Consider the following 20211-nt stretch of genomic DNA (forward strand, 5'->3'; position numbering starts at 1 on the left):
TTGCTAATAACTAAAAACCATGAAAAGAAATTCATGACCATTGATTCATCATGGCTAACTGAAGAACTTAGGGGTAAACTTGAAAACTGATCTGAACTTCCTGGCTTTGAGTAGCTTTTGAAAGAAAATGAAGTAATAAACTAGTGACACTATTGAGGACAGAGATGCTCCCAACTTCTCAGGAGACAGAGGCAGGATGATCATGAGTTCAAGGCCATCCTGGGTAAAGTTAGTAAAACCTAGCTCAAAAAGAAAAAGAAAAAAAAAACAAGCAAAAGGATTGGGAGGGCAGCCGGCCCGGCGCGGGGGCTGTGGGAGCCCCAGAGAAACAGCAGAGACACAGGGGGCCACTTTCAGAACATCAGGTACTGGTTTGCAGAACAGCAGATCGCCAGGAACAGAGAAACCTACCAGCCGGGAGTCTCCACGAGGATCCCACCCCCACCCCTCACTCTCCACCCGAGCAGAGAGGCTCCATCCCGCCAAATCCGCTCGGCATCAGCAGAGTGACAAAAGGACCTGCGGCAGACCACCCGGCCCGCCTGATCGCGATCGCAACGATCCAGCACTCTCCACCCGAGCAGAGAGGTTCCATCCCGCCAAAGCGGCTCGGCGCGACAAAGGGTCCTGTCTGCAGACCACCCGCCCGCCCGATCACGATCGCAACAACCCGGCGGGGTCACTTGGGCCCCAGAGGTACCGAGAAGAAGCTGCCTGAGCGTGGACACTCTTGACCCAACAGCTTCGACAGAGGCAGAGACAGAAAAGAATCACACAGAGCCACCACCGCCCAACCCAGCCCGGATTGCAACAACAACTGACGACCTACACCACACAGAAACAACCAGCTCCAGGGTGAGTACCCCACAGGGGAAGTGTATCCCTCAAGGGAGACCAGAGCTGGAGGGAATCCCCAGACCCTGACCTAGACTCCCTACCCCAGCACCCGGACCACAGGACCCACTAAAACTGGGAACTGTTTGAGAGCTCCCCCAGCCCGTGGAGCACACTCAGCTGGCCAGGCTAGAGCAAGAGCACCCCTGGAAGGGAGCTTAAATGCCCAAGCCAGGAACAGCGCCCCTGGGTCAACACTACCAACAGTAGAAGAAATTTGAACTGTGTCCCCCAGGCTGTATAACCTAGGGGGTATACACATCAGCACAGGCCTAACAAGCGCGCTCCAGGCTGGGGCCGGAACCAAGCCCGGGGATCCGGCGCCTGAACAACACAACCAACTCCTCCCAATTGAAGTAAAAAGCTGAGCATACGCCTCAAGAGAGGGGAGAAAACCAGGAAACAACACTCCCCCGGGAAGCACGCCTGTGACAACAAAAGACCTGGAGGCCCAGGACAAGAGAAGCCCAAACCCCACCAAAACTCCACCCATATACCCTAGATTGGGAATTGGGCAACACAGGCTGCCAGCACCTGATAGTAAGCAGGAGCTCAGACTGTTAAGGCGGCTCAGCAATAGAGTGATAGTCTTGGATGTATGAGGCCCTGCATCTGATTCCTCAGCATCACAAAAGCAAAAAGGGTCAGAAGTGGTGCTGTGGCTCAAACGGTAGGGTGCCAGCCTTGAGCTGAAAAAGCTGAGGGACAGCACCCAAACCTAGAGTTCAAGCCCACAACCAGCCCAAAACAAATAAACAAAAACACATCAGGAGCCCATAGCAGACTCCAGCATTTGGGAGAGTGCATCCAGAGCATCTGTTCTTCACAAGAGCACCCGTAGGAGCAAACACAAGCAGTCTAGGCTGCTCGACCCTTCCAAAGGCGGGAACTGTCAGCAATCTACAGCAGAGAGCTGAGAATCCTAAGTAAGTCAGAATAGCAGCTGGAAATAGGCTCCCAACAGAACCCAGATCAGGCACAGACTCTCTCTACCAATACAGAATCAGCAACCAAGCAAAGACAGACACACCAAAACAAAATTGAAGAGCAGTCTCCTGAACCTCCATGCGAAAATCACAGAGAAAAATCACAAGGTTTACTACCACCCAGGACAGCAAGCTCACCCCAAAAGCCAGCAGCCACACAGGGGAGAGCCCCAGTGGGAGCAAAGCAGGAATGGAAGACAAAGGCTACTTCCAAGGGTTGCTGGAGGCAATGACTCAAGAAATAAAGCGAGAAATTTATCAGAAATTGAAAGAGCACAAGGATGATCTATCCAAAGAGATACAGGGTATCAAACAAGAGATGCATGCAAAAATAGAAGCTGCACAAACCTCAATAAGAAGTGAGATAAACGCCAAATTAGAGGTAATGCATACCTCATTGAGAGGTGAGATCAGTACTCTGAGAACCAACATTGAATCCATAAAGGGATCCATTTCCTCCATGCAAACCACAATAGAAGCCACTGTCAACAGAGTGAATGAAATGGAAGGTCGAGTGTCAGATACAGAAGACAGAATACACCAACTGGACCAAAAAGTGACAGATATGGAAAAATTACTCAAATTAAACCAAAGGGATATTCAAGAGCAAGCAGATAATGCTAAAAAATTTAACCTTCGCATAATTGGAGTGGACGAAGGTGAGGAATTCCAGAGCAAGGGAATGCAACACCTATTTAACAAGATAATCAATGAAAATTTTCCCCACCTCAAAAACGACCATCTTAACTACATCACAAAAGCTTATCTAACACCCAACAAGCAAGACCCCAGGAGAAACACTTCTAGACACATTATAGTAAAAATGATAGATCTGAATAATAAGGAAACAATCCTGCATGCAGCAAAAATGAAGAAGGAGCTATACTACAATGGGAAAAAAATAAGAATTACTGCAGATCTCTCCACACAAACAATGAATGCAAGAAAAGCCTGGGAAAGCACCATACGAGCCCTGAGAGCCAATAACTGCCAACCCAGACTGATCTACCCGGCAAAGCTAGCATTCACATTTGATGGAGAACTGAAAACTTTTAATAGCAAAGAAAAACTAAATGAATTCATAAACATTAAGCCAGCATTACAAAGAATTCTAAGAGGGGGGACACAACCTGAAGAAAGCAGCCAGGAACTGGGGCCTGCCCCAAACAGGCATTACTCAAAGTCTAACTGAGCAAGCACAGGAGGAAAGGAAAAAAGAAAAACTTAGGAAAACGGAATGGCAGGGACAACAATGCATCTCTCTATACTTTCTCTTAATATAAATGGGCTGAATTCGCCAATTAAAAGAAAACGAACTGAGGACTGGATAAGAAAACAAGACCCATCCATCTGTTGCCTTCAGGAGACCCACCTCTCAGCCAAACATACAAACAAACTCAGAGTGAAGGGGTGGAAAAGGATCTACCAATCAAACGCCCCCAGTAAGAAAGCAGGTGTAGCTATCCTGATATCTGACAAAATAAACTTTTCATTAAAATCAGTACAGAAAGACAAGGACGGACACTACATATTAATAAAGGGAACAATCCAAGAGGAGGATATAACCATCATCAACTTATATGCCCCAAATATTGGTGCACCCAGATATGTCAAACAAATGCTCTCAAACTTACAGAATAAAATAGATCCCAATACGATAATACTAGGAGACTTTAACACACCACTCTCACCAAAGGACAGGTCTACCAACCAGAGGATTGGCAAAGAAGCTACCGAATTAAGAGAGGCCATACTGCAAGCGGAATTAACTGACATCTACCGAGTATTTCACCCTGAAACAACACAGTACACATTCTTCTCAGCAGCTCATGGAACTTTCTCCAAAATAGACCAAATCATAGTTCATGCAAGGAACTTAAGCAAATACAAAGGGATCGACATAATCCCCTGTATCCTATCTGACCACAGTGGAATCAAGCTAGCTCTCAATAACAAAGCATACAGCAGAAATTTCTCCAATACATGGAAATTGAACAGCACACTCCTTAACAATGCCTGGATAACAGAAGAGATCAGAGAAGAAATAAAGCATTTCCTACAACTCAATGAAAATGAAAACACCTCACAAAGAAACTTGTGGGACACAGCAAAAGCAGTCCTGAGGGGCAAATTTATTGCCCTCAGTGCCCACATCAAGAGAATGGAGACAGACCAAGTAAATAATCTCATGTTGCAATTAAAACAGCTAGAAAAACAGGAAAAAATGGAACCTAAAGCTACTAGAAGAAGCCAGATAACCAAATTAAAAGCAGAGATTAACCAATTAGAAAATCAGAAAACCATAACCAAAATAAACCAAACAAAAAGCTGGTTCTTTGAAAAAATAAACAAAATTGATGGCCCATAGGCTAGATTAATTAAAAAAAGAAGAGAGGAAACCCATATTAATAGGATTAGGGATGCCACGGGAAACATCACCACACGTACCCAAGATATCCAAACAATTCTAACAGACTACTTTCAAAAGCTATACTCTCTAAAGGAAGAAAATCGGGCAGAAATGGATGCATTTTTAGAGAAATACAAGTTGCCCAAACTGAGCAAAGAAGAAGTTAACCAATTAAATAAGCCAATATCCTATAATGAGATACAGGAAGCTATCAAAAGTCTTCCAACAAAAAAAAGCCCAGGACCAGATGGATTCACAGCAGAATTCTATAAGACCTTTAAACAAGAACTAATACCCATACTCCTCAAGCTCTTCAGAGAAACAGAGAAGGAAGGAGCTATCCCAAACTCATTCTACGAAGCCAATATCACACTCATCCCCAAACCAGGCAAAGACCCAACCAAAAAGGAGAATTACAGGCCAATCTCCTTGATGAACACAGATGCAAAGATCCTTAACAAGATTCTAGCTAACAGAATCCAGAAACACATAAAAAAAATAATTCACTATGACCAGGTAGGCTTCATCCCAGAGACACAGGGATGGTTTAACATACGTAAGTCAATAAATGTAATCCAACATATCAACAGAGCCAAGGTCAAGAATCACATGATTATCGCTACAGATGCAGAAAAGGCCTTTGACAAAATTCAACATTCATTCATGCTAAAAGCTCTGGAGAAAATAGGAATAGAAGGAACATTTCTAAAAACAATAAAAGCCATTTATGACAGACCAATAGCCAATATTATACTTAATGGGGAAAAGCTACAACCAATTCTCCTAAAATCAGGAACAAGGCAAGGATGCCCACTGTCTCCACTCCTCTTCAATATAGTCCTAGAACCCTTAGCCAGGGCAATAAGGCAAGAAAAAGACATTAAAGGGATCCTCATAGGAAAAGAAGAAGTTAAACTATCCCTTTTTGCAGACGACATGATACTATACCTCCACGATCCCAAAAACTCCATCCCCAAACTCTTAGAAATCATAAATCACTTTGGCAAAATAGCAGGATACAAAATAAACCCACAAAAATCAGTTGCCTTCCTATACACTGATAATGTACAGGAAGAGAGGGAAATAAAGGGAGCAACCCCATTCACAATAACCTCCCGAAAAATAAAATATTTAGGAATTAACCTAACCAAAGATGTAAAAGAACTATTTAATGAGAACTATAAAAAGTTAAAGAAAGAAATTGCAGAAGACACTAGGAAATGGAAAGACCTCCCATGCTCCTGGATAGGCCGACTTAATATAGTAAAGATGGTAATACTTCCAAAACTAATATACAAATTCAACGCAATTCCTATTAAAATCCCAATGACGTACATCACTGAAATACAGAAAACAGTCCAAAAATTCATATGGAACAACAAAAGACCTAGAATAGCCAAAACAATTCTAGGGGATAAAGACAATATGGGAGGGCTATCCATGCCGAACTTCAAACTCTACTACAGAGCTATAATAACAAAGACAGCATGGTACTGGCACAAAAACAGACCCGAAGACCAATGGAACAGAATAGAAGATCCAGAAATAAATCCACAGGCCTACAGCCAGCTGATATTCGACAAAGGAGCCAAAGACATACAATGGAAGAAACACAGCCTCTTCAACCGTTGGTGCTGGGAAAACTGGGCAGCCACATGCAGAAAACTAAAAGTGGACCCCAGCCTATCACCATGCACCAACATCAACTCAAAATGGATTAAAGACCTTAACATTAAACCTGAATCTCTGAAACTACTGCAGGACAGAGTAGGAGAGACACTTGAACTAATAGGCACAGGAAGGAACTTCCTGAACAGAGTCCCAGGGTCACAACAAATTGGAGAGAGACTCGACAAATGGGACTACCTTAAAATAAAAAGCTTCTGCACAGATAAAGCTATCGCAACCAAGCTAGAAAGACAACCAACTAATTGGGAAAAAATATTTACCAGCAATATATCAGACAAGGGGTTAACATCCTGTATATACAGGGAACTCAAGAAACTAATCCCTCCCAAACCCAACACACCAATTACTAAATGGGCAAGGGAACTAAAGAGGGACTTCTCAAATGAAGAAATAAAAATGGCAAAGAAACACATGAGGAAATGTTCATCATCCCTGGTGGTGAAGGAAATGCAAATAAAGACAACCCTGAGATACCACCTTACCCCAGTCAGAATGTCCCACATCCACAAATCAGCCAACGACAAATGCTGGAGGGGATGTGGAGAACGAGGAACGCTATTACACTGCTGGTGGGAATGTACACTCATACAACCACTTTGGAAAGCAGTCTGGAGGGTCCTTAGAAAGCTAAAGATTGACCTCCCTTACGACCCAGTCATACCACTTCTAGGCATCTACCCTGAACAACAGGAACCAATATACAAGGACACGTGCACCTCCATGTTTATTGCAGCACTGTTCGCAATAGCTAGGATATGGAAACAACCTAGATGCCCCACCACAGATGAATGGATCCAAAAATTGTGGTATCTATACACAATGGAATATTATGCAGCCATTAGAAATGACAAAATAATGGCATTTGCAGGGAAATGGATGGAGCTAGAAGGAATCATGTTGAGCGAGGTAAGCCAAGAACGAAGAGACAAACAGTACATGGTCTCCCTGATAAGTGGATGATGAATCCAAAATGTTAGGTGATATGACAAAACTAACAGGACTTAAGAAACAAAGAACTCCCACTCATCTGGTTGAACCACTACTAAATATCCCCATGCTGCTGATCACATATATGGTATATAACATATGAGCACCGTTATATATTACAGACTGTGATAGACAATTTGCTCCAGGAAAGTTAGAATGAACTTGTGACTTTAAATGAGCATCATTATTCCACAATACTGTGAATTTCCGGAAATTAAGTAATCACTTAATCACGATCAAAAAAAAAAAAAAAAGAACCTTGGGGAAGGGAGGGAGGGAGGGGATAGTAGGGGGAAAACAATGGAGGGGGTAACAATGTTCAAGAGGAAGTGGAAGTGTACTCATTACCTCACTCATGTAACTGTAACCCTCTGTATAGTATCTCTACAATAAAAAAAAAATTAAAAAAAAAAAAAAAAAAAAGGATTGGGAGGATACTCTCCCCACCCCAAAAAAAGACTCGAAACTGCTATCTTTTACAGTTATCATGCTAAAGTTGATAAGAAATGTACTCATTACTTTGCTCATGTAATTGTAACCCCTCTGCATGTATTTTTCACAATAAAAAAACTTATTAATAAAAAAAAGTTGGTAAGTACTTAAGGCAGGATTAAGGGAAAGTAAATAAAAGAAATATTTTCTTAATTAGTGATTGATTTTCCTTGACAAACAATGCATCTATCTAAGTAATGTAACTTAGGCTAAATGCAGGTTCTTAGACTTCTTTGCAGTAAGACCTCAGTATTTTATTTGTTATGTATACAACATGTTGGTCTCCCAGACCTTAAGTGAGCATGCAAATAATCATTTGATTGTTCAAGCACGTAATTCCTTCCACAGCCCCTGGACAAAACATACAGAGTTAAAAAAAGCCTTTCAAAATTAATTTCCATATAAATTCCTTTTTTTAATGTGGCAGACTATTATAAATGTCATCTATATATGTATGCATGCATATATGTATACATGTATATATTTCTGTCAAGGTTGTCTTGTCTGAAGATTGGGTTCATAACTAAGTGATCATATAAATTATAAGGAAAAATCAATTTATTAGAAAAAGAAGGATCAATAAGATGTTTTTATAGATGTGTTCTCAAATTAAATTATCATTAAGATAAAAACATGTATTTCAAGGAAACTGTTCATCCACATTCTGAACAGCTTTATATTGCAAGCATTTCTATTCAAAGATAATTTATATTTATAAGATACAGAAAGCTGAGCATGGCTGAAGACTGCTAAAGGAAAAAAAACAAGAAGCTTCATTGTATCAAATAGCATTTACAGGATTGGAAGGATGCTGGGAACCTATGAAATATACATATTATGGTCTTGGATTAAGACCTTAGAACAAGACAGTCATATCATGTAAAAAATAATACTCTTAATTAAACGAATACTTCTTTAAAAACCTATTCCACTCCCTGATAAGTGGATGCTAAATCCAAAATGTTAGGTGATATGACAAAACTAACAGGACTTAAGAAACAAAGAACTCCCACTCATCTGGTTGAACCACTACCAAATATCCCCATGCTGCTGATCACATATATGGTATATAACATGTGAGCACCGTTATATATTACAGACTGTGATAGACAATTTGCTCCAGGAAAGTTAGAATGAACTTGTGACTTTAAATGAGCATCATTATTCCACAATACTGTGAATTTCCGGAAATTATGTAATCACTTAATCACAATCAAAAAAAAAAAAAAGGACCTTGGGGAAGGGAGGGAGGGAGGGGATGGTAGGGGGAAAACAATGGAGGGGGTAACAATGTTCAAGAGGAAGTGTACTCATTACCTCACTCATGTAACTGTAACCCTCTGTATAGTATCTTTACAATAAAAAAATTTAAAAAAAAAAACCTATTCCAAACTTTTAGGTATGTTGTAATGGAATTCTCTATGACTCCCGGCCTGGATACCACTGTTGTGAAGAAAAGTATATCCCATTTGTTCTGAATTCGACTGGAATTTGTTGTGGTGGCCGAATTCGAGAGGTGCAGCCAAATCATCAATGTTGCTTTGGATATTATGCTAAAATTCTTCCAGGTGAGGAATCTTCCTGAGGTTATTTAATAATTTGGGGATACCATAAAGAAATAACTCATCATTACATGCGTTCACATATCTCTCCAATAAAAGCTGAAGGACAATATACAGCCCAATAGCCCCTTGTGCACATTAGGATCCCTGTCAACATGATTAACATATTTTAACATTTCTTAAGAAATGTTCCAGACTTCTAAACTTTTCCATTCCTTGCATTCCCAGTAATTATCAATCCTGGAAAAGCCACAGAGACTTTTTTAAAAATCCTATTTCCTAAGTTTAGTGTTGATGATTTCCTTAGATTCAGAAAAAATGGACATGGAGAAAGAAGATTAAGCATGGTTTTTGTTTTGTTTTGATTTCAGTACTAGAAATTGAAATCCATACCTCTGTTTCCTGGGCACACCTCTAGCCCTTCTATGCATTGGTTATTTTTAAAGACAGTCTTCCTTTGTGCCCAGGCCAATACCTGAAGCACAATTCTCCTATTTCAAGCTCCTGTTGGAGCTGGGATGACAGGCACAGAGCGCCACACCCAGCCTATCCCTTTAAGATGGAGGCTGAAGAAGTTGAATTACCTATGCCAACCTGGAATCACAATCCCCCACTCTCAGCCTCCTAAGTAGCTAGGATACAAGAGTGAGCCACCAGCACTGGCTAAAGGCTAAGCTTTTCTGCAGGTCTTAAGACAGTTCAGTAGTCTGAGATATTTAGTTTAATGTAAACTTGATGCTAACTATTGGGTTAACTTAGACATTAATTTTTAACTGTGCTTTACATTCCATATAAATATAATCCATCCATTGAATATGAAATCAGTCCAGAATGTCTCTTCTCAAAACATCACAGTAGAAATGGAAAGGGAAGTAATTACTTAGCATATAAGTTTATGTATTCAAGACTGAAGACTTCTCTCTGATCATGTTTTTCCTCACAATTCATAGAATGGGGGCAGGCTCCAGCAAAAAAAAAAATCCTAATTGAATAACTCCTAACAATTTTTCAGGCAAGAAAATACATTGATCAACATAAGGATTTTGTGGAAGAGTGTTAATTTCTTTTTTTAATAAGCTTTTTTATTATGAAAATACCGTACAATTACATGAGCAAGGTAATAAGTACATGTCTTATCAAGCATTGTTGCCTCCTCCTTTGTTTTTCCCCTACCATCTCTGCCCTCCCACCTCCAAGTTGTAAAGTTCATCTTTCAACATAGCATTTTGTACATCTCATTGTTGCAATGGGTCCACCTGTATCCCTATTTAAACAATTTGTTTTTTTTTTCCCTTCCCTTCCCCAAATTATACCAACATCAAATACAGTGAAAACAGGGGTTATACCGTGGGGGAGGGACATACAAAGCAACAAAACCATCACCTTATACATATGTTAGAAACAATATCAAGAAAGAAAAAAAAACACTTGTGTCCTTATCTCGGGGTTCATTTCACTTAACACCATCTTATCTGGCCTTTTCGAGTGTTAACTTCTTATAGCTCATAGTGGTTAACATTTTGTCAACTACCGTCAAATGCTTTGCAGAATATATAATTTCAGAGCTTTCATCACAAGTTCTCATCTTGTCGTCTCTGCAAATAATTTCATTAATAACTGGAACTGTAGAAAAGAGGTGAACATCTCCTGGCATTTGGTTCTTACCATTAGTAGATGATATGAGACTTTTCTTGGCCTGACATACAGCTAAATAATAATGTTTTTAATACACAAGTGAACCCTTGTTCTCTGGAACCATATAGAAAGAAAGCCAGGAACCACAAAAGAAAAAAACTTGAATAAGGGATCGTTTATTTGGAAGTGAAAGAAAAGTCACCAAAGAGAATAGCAGAAACTCTCCATATGCAGAGTGGACTGGAGGAGTGCTCTGAAGTTGCCTGGGAAGGCAGTTGTTCTAGAACATGGCTCCTCCCATTTCTTCTCCCCTTGGCTTTGCTCTGATTCCTTATGCATGCCACTCCCTGGTTCTTTCCATTGGTTGAGCAGGCACCCAGACATTATGGGACAAAAGAGAATTTGAGCAAGAAGAATTTGGTATGATCATAAAACCTGATGCTAAGCGAAATGAACCCCAAGATAGGGAAACTAGAGGTTTTATCTTTGTTGCTGTTCTTCTTAATATACTTATAATGTACTATGTGATTTTTCTTGTTTCTTTTGTATGTTCTTCCCCCATGGTACAACCCCTTTTGTCACTGTATTTGATACTGGTGCCCTGCCCCTTGTTTATACATTTTTCTAATTTGGCAAGGAGAAGGGAAGTAACAAAATGCTGAAATAAGGATCCATGATGACCCATTGTAAGAATGAGATATACAGTTTGTTGAAAACGAACTTTACAACTTTACATGTGTGGGGGGAGGAGTTGGGGAAGGGGGAGGAGGAAAGGGATACTAGGGGAAATATAAAGGAGGGTGTAACAATGCTCCATAGGAAATGGACTCATTACCTGGCTCATGTAACTGTAACCGCTCTGTGCAGTATTTTTACAATAAAAAACATATTTAAAGAAAAAAGAATTTGAGCAGAAGCCAAGGCACTATGGCAACAAGAAAGGCCATGATGGGTTCCGGTGTTATCAGCCACGTGTTAGATCCACCATTTTTTTAACCACCATCTACAGCTCCCCTTTTCTCTCTCTCATTTTCATTTCTAAGCCACTTTAAATTTTTCAGTGTTAAAATTTCTAACAAAGTATGCTAACCTTGAAAACTCTGCAGACCCTGAAAATTAGTGAGACATACTTAGGTGCCTTCACTACTGCTTTGAACTCTAGGGACTTAGAACTAAGAGCATACTCTCCCTCTGTGCTATTTCAGAATAAAATTTAACAACGTTCTCCCAAACACAAAATAAAAAGAAATTTTAAAGCCCATGGGATTTTTTTTCTTGATAGTATATAAACCTTTTAATTAGTATCTTTTAAAACAAGAGCTTTTTTCTTAATTTCCACACCATACATATATAAGATACATAAGGTTATGCAGCAAATATACATACCTCTACAAACTCCAATGAAAATCATTCCATATTTATATAACTCAGATCTAAAGCATTTTAATATTTGCCAAACTGTTGAATGTATATTATATTTTGACTCGTTTGAAGCAGCGCATTTTTCCCCCACAGAATTAGAGTATCTGCCATGAAGTGGAGAGAAAACAAAAATGAATGCAATCTTTTGGAATAGCCAATGTCAGTGTTCTGCTCCAATCATTTGTTTTCCACACTCAAATGAGGAGATTCTGACTTCCATCTCCAGCCTGAGGTCTTCATTAGCTAGTTTAAGGCTGTTTACACCAAAGATGCACAGTGCCTCCACTTTTTCTAGGATCTAGACGTAATTAAAGTCTAATAATCAGTACCATCTCTGACTGAGATGGCTGTAGGCATTTTGATAATTATAGGTGAGTCTGAAATACTAGTTCATAAGGTTTCCATTTTTCTTTTTAGGACTTTCCTATGTAGCACCCCCATAACAAAGAGCAGCAGAGAAAAGTAAGCTCATTCTCCCCATTTCTTTTTATAAATATGCTAATGGCCCCAACTAAATGTTAATGTGGGTCATTCTTGGGTAAGAATAACAATTAACTGTTAGACCACATGGTAGCATTTAGAAGGAAAACATTTTCAAGTCTGGCCTGAAATAGATTCATTTTGAGAGGTTAATGAGAAGGTGACTGATCCTTCTATCTTATGTCTAATAGCCCTTTTTTGAAGAAAAAAAATTCATTTTATTTTTCATTGATATAATCCACATCTTTTTCTAAGAAGGCTTTTTCTTCTGTCAGTAAATGAGTAAGTCTGAAAGACACAGGGGCTTATGGTTAAAATATCTAAACCAGTTACTATTTGATATACTTAAAATAGCCTTGTAAGAAAAATAAATATTGCTTTCCTATTAGAGATATATATTGTATTCTTTTATCTCACTATAATCTAAAATGGAGTCTAATGAACTGATTCTACACCTAGACTCCATGACATATTATTATCAGAAAGTTTAGGACAACTTAACAACCTTAATCCTTGAATTTGTCAAAAGAAAAATTCAGGGAAGATGTGACCATAAGTAAAGATAATAGAAAAAAAATAATATGACAGAAAGCTAGGCGCCGGTGGCTCACACCTATAATCCTAGCTACTCAGGAGGCTGAGATCTGAGAATCATGGTTCAAAGCCAGCCCAGGCAGGAAAGTCTGTGAGACTTTTATCTCCAATTAACCACCAAAAAACTGGAAGTAGCACTATGGTTCAAGTGGTAGAGTGCTTGCCTTGATCTGAAGAGCTCAGGGACAGTTCCAGGCCCAGAGTTCAAGACCCACGACTGGTAGTAGTAGTAATAATAATAATAATAATAATAATAATAATAATATGATAGAAAGCATGTGGCAAAGATATACCACAAGGAAACAACACTTCAGCCCATCTCAGCCATCTTTGACTATGGTTGTCATTAGAACTTGTCTTTGTTAGTGAGAACTAGATGGCTTTCTGATTGAAGGGTCTCCTTTCTGGTTCCTGTAAAGTTGTGATGCCAAAGCGTCACTGTCCAATCTTTGTTTCCTCATTCATTTTTGTCTTTCTTATCTCCTCATTCTCTTGTAGCTCCTGGCCCCATTCTCTTGCCTGGCAAGTTTTGATTTGTGGGTTTATCCACTTGCAATTTCAATAGGCCACAATTCTCTAATTGACTATTTTTCTACCAAATCTTATTGATATATTAAAGTTTTCCAGTGAGAGAACATCTCTAGCTGTGAGTTGAAATATGGCAACTATGCTTTAGATCAATCAGAGACTCATCTGTCCCAGAAAAAGTACATACATATATATATATATATATATATATATATATATACATATATATATATGACAAAACATTTTATTGTGTATAATGAGCTCAGTTTTCCTTTCTTCATTGGCATGGTCACTCATAATGAAAAAATTTCAACTTCTATTCTACTTATAGGTACCATATTATTAGGACATAGCCAATGTTACCTAAATTCACTTTGGTAGTTTGGAGGGTACTCATAAGGGATATTTGTCCACAGTTTTATCATATTGCATTGGTCTGCTTAATACTCTCAGACAACTCAGAGCTGAGTTAAGAAGTGTTCTCTGCTCTCCCACTTTCTAGAAGACTTTGATAAGTTTGGTGCTATTTTTCTTTCACTAGTAGAATTTACAATGGAAGGACCTGGACCAGAAATTTCCTTAGTTGGAAGTTTTAATAACTTGTTCAATAATGTTATTAGTTATAGATCTGTTAAGATTTTCTATTTTTATATGATTTAGTCTTGGTAAGCTTGTATTTCTAGTAATTTGTCTAGCTAATGGGATAGATTTTGTGGCATGAATTTAAACAGGAAAGACCTCAGGGATAGCATCTAAGAGTTTTTCTTATACATTTTACAGTCTTTATGTATGGATCCATCATTAAATTTTGTCTTCTATGTTTGTATCACTTTACTAAGCAACTCATCTTATTTTTACTAACTAATCTGTAAGGGATTTAGATCTCTTAAGAAAATAAACTAATTAATAGGATACAGCCATCCAGGACTATCAATTTCTAAGGCACTCTCCAATTCTTCAGTAAATGTGTTTATTTTCTTAAGAAAGTTTGACAGGCCATTGATAGGTATAAAGGGGAAGTAGAGGAAAGAGAAAAGGAAGAGTTGAAGATACATGAACAAGTAGAGAAACAGTCTTAAGAACAGTCTAGAGAGAAGTCAAGGATTCGGGAACAAAGGAGAAGCCAATCAAATTGAGTGGTGAGATCATCCAGAGGAGTGAAGTTTGGATTTTAGATCTGCTAATTTTTGTTAGTTTTTTCTAAAGTATTCTTAGAGGAGACCATCTTTAAAAGTTTCTCTATCTGTGTTTTCCTATCTTTTTAGAAGCTTCTCCATGCCCTCTTTTGAAAAAGCTGAATGTTGACATCTGTAATATTTGAAACCTTTGATCTTAAGACATTAGTGAAATGTATTGCACAGAGCACAGAAAGCAACAATGTATCAAGTTGAACTAAGATTTTTTTATTGTGAAAATACTGTACATGAGCTAAGATTTTTAACCTGTACTTACTTAATTGACCTTCCCATAAGTAGTATTTTGTTTGGTTAAAAATATATAGTTGAGTTAAGAAAATTATAATCATAGGCAATATAAACTTATTAATAGCCCATTTCTGGATGTAACACAGTTTTAAAACATTGTCCTAAACAAAACAGTGTTCCTACTTTCATTCAACAGTGTCATATAACTCATGTACTAGAGGAGGGAAAACAGCAACATAGCAGTCATACTACTAAATTTTGTTTGCGTGTGTGAGAGAGAGAGCAGACACATATTATACACCTATATCACAAAAATTTTAGAGCTATATTGAGATTTTGTAACTAATACGACAGCTCATGTTCAGTCTGTTGGCCTCTGCAGAGTAATTGTGGTAAAACTCAGTTGTAAGACAGAGCATACTCCTTGTAACACCTGTGATGCTCATTACTGTCCTAAACTGACAGGTGAAGTATGCTGCCCAGATGAAGAGCACCATCGGGTTTCCATTGGTATTGGTGATTCCTGCTGTGGCAGAATGCCCTACTCCTCCTCAGGAAACCAGATTTGCTGTGCGGGGAGGCTCCATGATGGCCATGGCCAGCAATGCTGCGGTGGACAGATTGTGAGACAAGATTTAGAATGCTGTGGTGGCCAAGAGGAGGGTGTGGTGTACAGTCCTCTTACAGGTAAGGGCCCTTGTGTACCGTTCAGGACATACAGAACCTGAGGAGCAGCGAAGATGGGAAAGGATGCTCTAGGAATAAACAGTTTTACTCATATTGAATATCTCCAATGCAACAGTAAGGAACATACTGCATAAACCACCCAAATACCAACTCCTATTTTTCTTCTATGTCTGATGAACTTCTTAAGACATGTCAAAAGGCTTGGTGACAATATGGTATAGCCATCAAAAAAACAATAGAAAAACTAATCTAAAACACACTGCCAAATAAGTGCATTCGTTCTGGATCAAAATGATATTGCTGAGTAAACACAAATAATGTACAAAGTTATGAAGTGGCACTGTGATGTGATTCTTTCACTTCTTTTTTATTTTTTTTTTGTCAGTTGTGGGGCCTGAATTCTGGGCCTGGGCACTGTCCCTCAGCTCTTCAGCTCAAGGCTAGCGCTCTACCACTTGAGCCACAGCGCCACTTCCAGCTTTTTCTGATTATGTGGTGCTGAGGAATCGAACCCAGGGCCTCATGCATGCAAGGCAAGCACTCTACCACTAAGCCAACTTCCCAACCCCCACTTCTTTATTGTTTTATAGTTATGAAACTAACACATATATCAACTGCAAGCATTATCATTGAATTGAGTGTTTTACAATCTCACAAGTGTTAGCCTTATGTTTCTACATTACTACCAAAATTAATCTTTGCAAGCCTTACAAATAAACATTATTATTTATTTGTATTTACAATAGTATTGTTATGATTATTTATTTGTATTTTTAATGAAAAAACACCCTTGGCTAGCATGAGTGATTAACAGTGAATAAAATGAAAATTAAAATGAAGATCTAAAACACCGACCTTAGAAATGTATCCCATATCAGTCAGTTGCCTTTAAACTCCTGCTTATAATCCTTTCTGTTCTGTAAGCTGTATCTGGAGGATTGTGGTTTGAACCAGTCTGGACAGGTGGGGGGGGACGATGACTGCTAGACTTCATCTTCAAAGTAAGCAGCAAATAGCCAGGTAGCCGATGTGATTCAAGTGGTAGTGTGTCAGACAAGCAAGTATAAGGCCTTAAGTTCAAACACTTAAAAAAGCTAAAGACCATATAGCTAGTTAAATGGAGAGTATGGAAGGGTGTTGAAACTTGTACAATTGGGTTGAGGTCTTTTATTTCAAAAATTGTGTAAGCAAAACAAAATTTGAATGAATATTTTAATGAGAAAATTAATAACAAAAATGATGAGCCTAAAAATATTTTAGGGAATCTCACTAAGAGTAGTATGTTTTCATTCCATAATTCCTGGCATCCTTTTACCAGTTTTACCCCTAACTTGCTTTGCATGTACTTTGATTCTATCATATGATCTTGTTTCTTTTACTCTAATTAAGAGAAATCTCATCCCATATCATGACATATTTCTAATCCCATATCATGACATATTTCTAATTCCAGTTACTTGGGAGACAGAATCTGCCAGGCCCACTACCACCTACATGAGAAGAATAAATGGAAAGATATTGGCCCAAACCAGCCTGGAAATAAATGGGGGGGGGGGTTATCTCAAAAGCCGGTGGCTCACACCTGTAATCCTAGCTACTCAAGAGGTTGAGATGTGAGGATCACGGTTCAAAGCCAGCCTGGACCAGAAAGTCCGTGAGACTCTTATCTCCAATAAACCACCAGAAAACCAGAAGTGGCACTGTGGCTCAAGGGGTAGAGCACTCCCCTTGAGCTGAAGAGCTCAGGGACAGCGCCCAAGCTCAGAGTTCAAGCCCCACGACCGATCAAAAAAAAAAAGTAACTAAAACAAAAATGCTTAGGAGAATAGCCCAAGTGGAAAATAACTGTCTAGTAAATGCAATGCCCTGAGTTCAAACTTTACTACTGACAAAAAGGGGGGGGGCAGAAAAAAGTGAGAGGAGGGAGAGAATAATATTGAGCTAGAGATGTAAGTTATTGGTAAAGAACTTGCCTAACATGTACAAGACACTGGGTTTGATCTCCAACACTACAAATAGATAGATAGTTAATTAACTAGGAGAGAGAGAATATATATAATATATATATTATATATATTATATATATATAATTATAACATTGTTACATTGTTTTTAAAAAGTCTCCATTGTTAACCATAATTGCTGTTTTAAAATTACTTCAACTTTAGAAAAACCTCAAACTCATTATTACAATGTTATGTATATGCATTGAGATTAATGTCCAACTTAGAAAAGCCTGTATTTTTTAAGGTCTTTCTGGGATTTCAGAGTATTTTAAATTTTCTGCACTGAACCTGATTTGCAGTAGACTTGTCTCAAATACCTGTCGAGTTGACATTATTGCCTGCATTCCATCAATATTTTTTCTACATGTCTGAATTTGAGTTACAGTCTACCCTAGATGTCACTATCCTATCTGCAAATTAACAAGAAGCATAACTTTTCCCAATATACTTATGAATTACTTCTCCTTGTGAGTTGTATGATCAAATAATCAAATACATTGGTTCATCAATTCTAAGTCCATCATTTTCTTTTAATGGGCATGGTCTGAAATTAAGTTATAATCCCCTACTTGGTATCAGCATGATTTCAAATCCATTTTTCATTTTTCAAGCTTTTGTTTCATACTATATTAATTTTTATATCTGATTTTTCTGTTTCCTTAAAACTTTCCTTATATGGCTCTGACCTCCAAGGCTGTAATTCCCCACACTCCATTCCTTTATTTGGGGGGGGGGGGGGTCTGGTTGTGGGGCCTGAACTCTGGGCCTGGGCGCTGTCCCTCAGCTCTTCAGCTCAAGGCTAGCGCTCTACTACTTGAGCCACAACGCCACTTCCAGCTTTTTTCTTTTTGCTTATGCGGTGCTGAAGAATGGAACCCAGGGCCTCAGGCATGCAAGGCAAGCGTTCTACCACTGAGCCACCTTCCCAGCCCCTCCATTCCTTTCCAAGTTGGAACTAGAATGACTTCTTCAAGGCTTAGCAATATCTTTTTGGGAATCACTAAAGCCATTTTAAATATAGCTTCTGATCCCAAATTAAATATTTCTCGTTTAATGTTAAAGTGCTCTTTTCAGTAATTTTTGTTAGAACTTTACATAGAACAACATGAGATCAATGACATTATTGAAATGATCGATTTAGATAATTATTACTGCATTGTGAATAACTTATATGTGATTTTAGAAGGGAAAAGTAACTATGGGAAGTAGTGTAGAATGTATAGTTCACCTCATCAAGATGCTATATATGATGTCCTGCACTTAGACAGACAGAGGGCCTGGAGCTCCAATACTTACGAGTTGTCAGGTAGATTTGCCTTATACTTCATGAAGCTTCAGCTTCAAGATCTTTGCTAATTGTAGAGGAAGTAGCTAAATGAAGTAGAGAAGAAGATGCAAAAGTGTTCCCTCAACCTGGGCATTGATGGCTCAACCCCATAATCTTTGCTGTTCAGGAGACAGTGCTATGAAGGTTCACAGTTCAAAGCCAGTCTAGGCAGAGAAATCTGTGAGACTTCAACCTCCAGAAAAGCCAGGAAAGACTGTGCTGAAAGGATGGCTCAAGTAGTAGAGCACCATGTGAGCAAGCCAGCAGACTAAGGGTAAGGTCCTGAGTTCAAACCCTTTTACCACCACAGCAGAAGGAGAAGGAGGAGGATTGGGGGGGGGGAAGGGGAGGGGGAGGGGGAGGGGGAGGGGGAGGGGGAGGAAGAAGAAGAAGAAGACCGAGAAGAAAGGTGCCTCTTTAATTTTATAATAGGCCAGAGATTTTAAGTGGCAGCAGAACATCTCATTTTGTTATCCTTGCTCATGTGTAGTTTTTTTTGTGGTTTTTTGTGGGGTTTTTTTTGGGGGGGGGGTTTGTTTTTGTTTTTTGTCAGTTATGGGGCCTGGGCGCTGTCCCTCAGCTCTTCAGCTCAAGGCTAGCGCTCTACCACTTGAGCCACAGCGCCACTTCCGGCTTTTTTCTTTTTGCTTATGTGGTGCTGAGGAATCGAACCCAGGGCCTCATACATGCAAGGCAAGCGCTCTACCACTGAGCCACCTTCCCAACTCTGTAGTCTTTCTTTCTTTCTTTCTTTCTTTCTTTCTTTCTTTCTTTCTTTCTTTCTTTCTTTCTTTCTTTCTTTCTATTAAATGGCCTTTAGTGATTATGTTTAAAATATCATTCTTGGTACTTTGTGAATAAAAAAAAGTGGTAAAGATTCCATTTTTATCCTTAAAAACTTGCCATCTAATTAAGGAGAAAAATTCCCATAAGGTTTTACAGCAGTCTAAATGAGGGATGAGGATGAATATATGCATATTTTGAAAAAGATTTTATTAGTGTGTATTGATCATATAAAATGATAAGTTTCATCATGACTTTTTATACTTATTTAGGTCACATTCACCCCCTTTAATTCTCCCTGTCCC

The 20211-nt window shown here is 38.9% G+C and overlaps 1 protein-coding gene across 1 annotated transcript in view; it reads left to right on the top strand.

Annotated features, from left to right (window-relative positions):
* The window catches only part of Ush2a (usherin), a 640266-nt gene that overhangs the window by 462898 nt on the left and 157157 nt on the right, over nucleotides 1-20211 (top strand). The window contains exons 48-49 of the mRNA XM_070041435.1: nucleotides 8858-9026; nucleotides 15569-15790. Of these exons, the coding sequence (XP_069897536.1) occupies nucleotides 8858-9026; nucleotides 15569-15790 (391 nt within the window). The remainder of the gene's footprint in view (nucleotides 1-8857; nucleotides 9027-15568; nucleotides 15791-20211) is intronic.

The sequence above is a fragment of the Dipodomys merriami genome, unplaced genomic scaffold (assembly GCF_024711535.1).
Source record: "Dipodomys merriami isolate MVZ:Mamm:240054 unplaced genomic scaffold, mDipMer1.0.p SCAF_31, whole genome shotgun sequence".
Lineage (NCBI taxonomy): Eukaryota > Metazoa > Chordata > Mammalia > Rodentia > Heteromyidae > Dipodomys > Dipodomys merriami.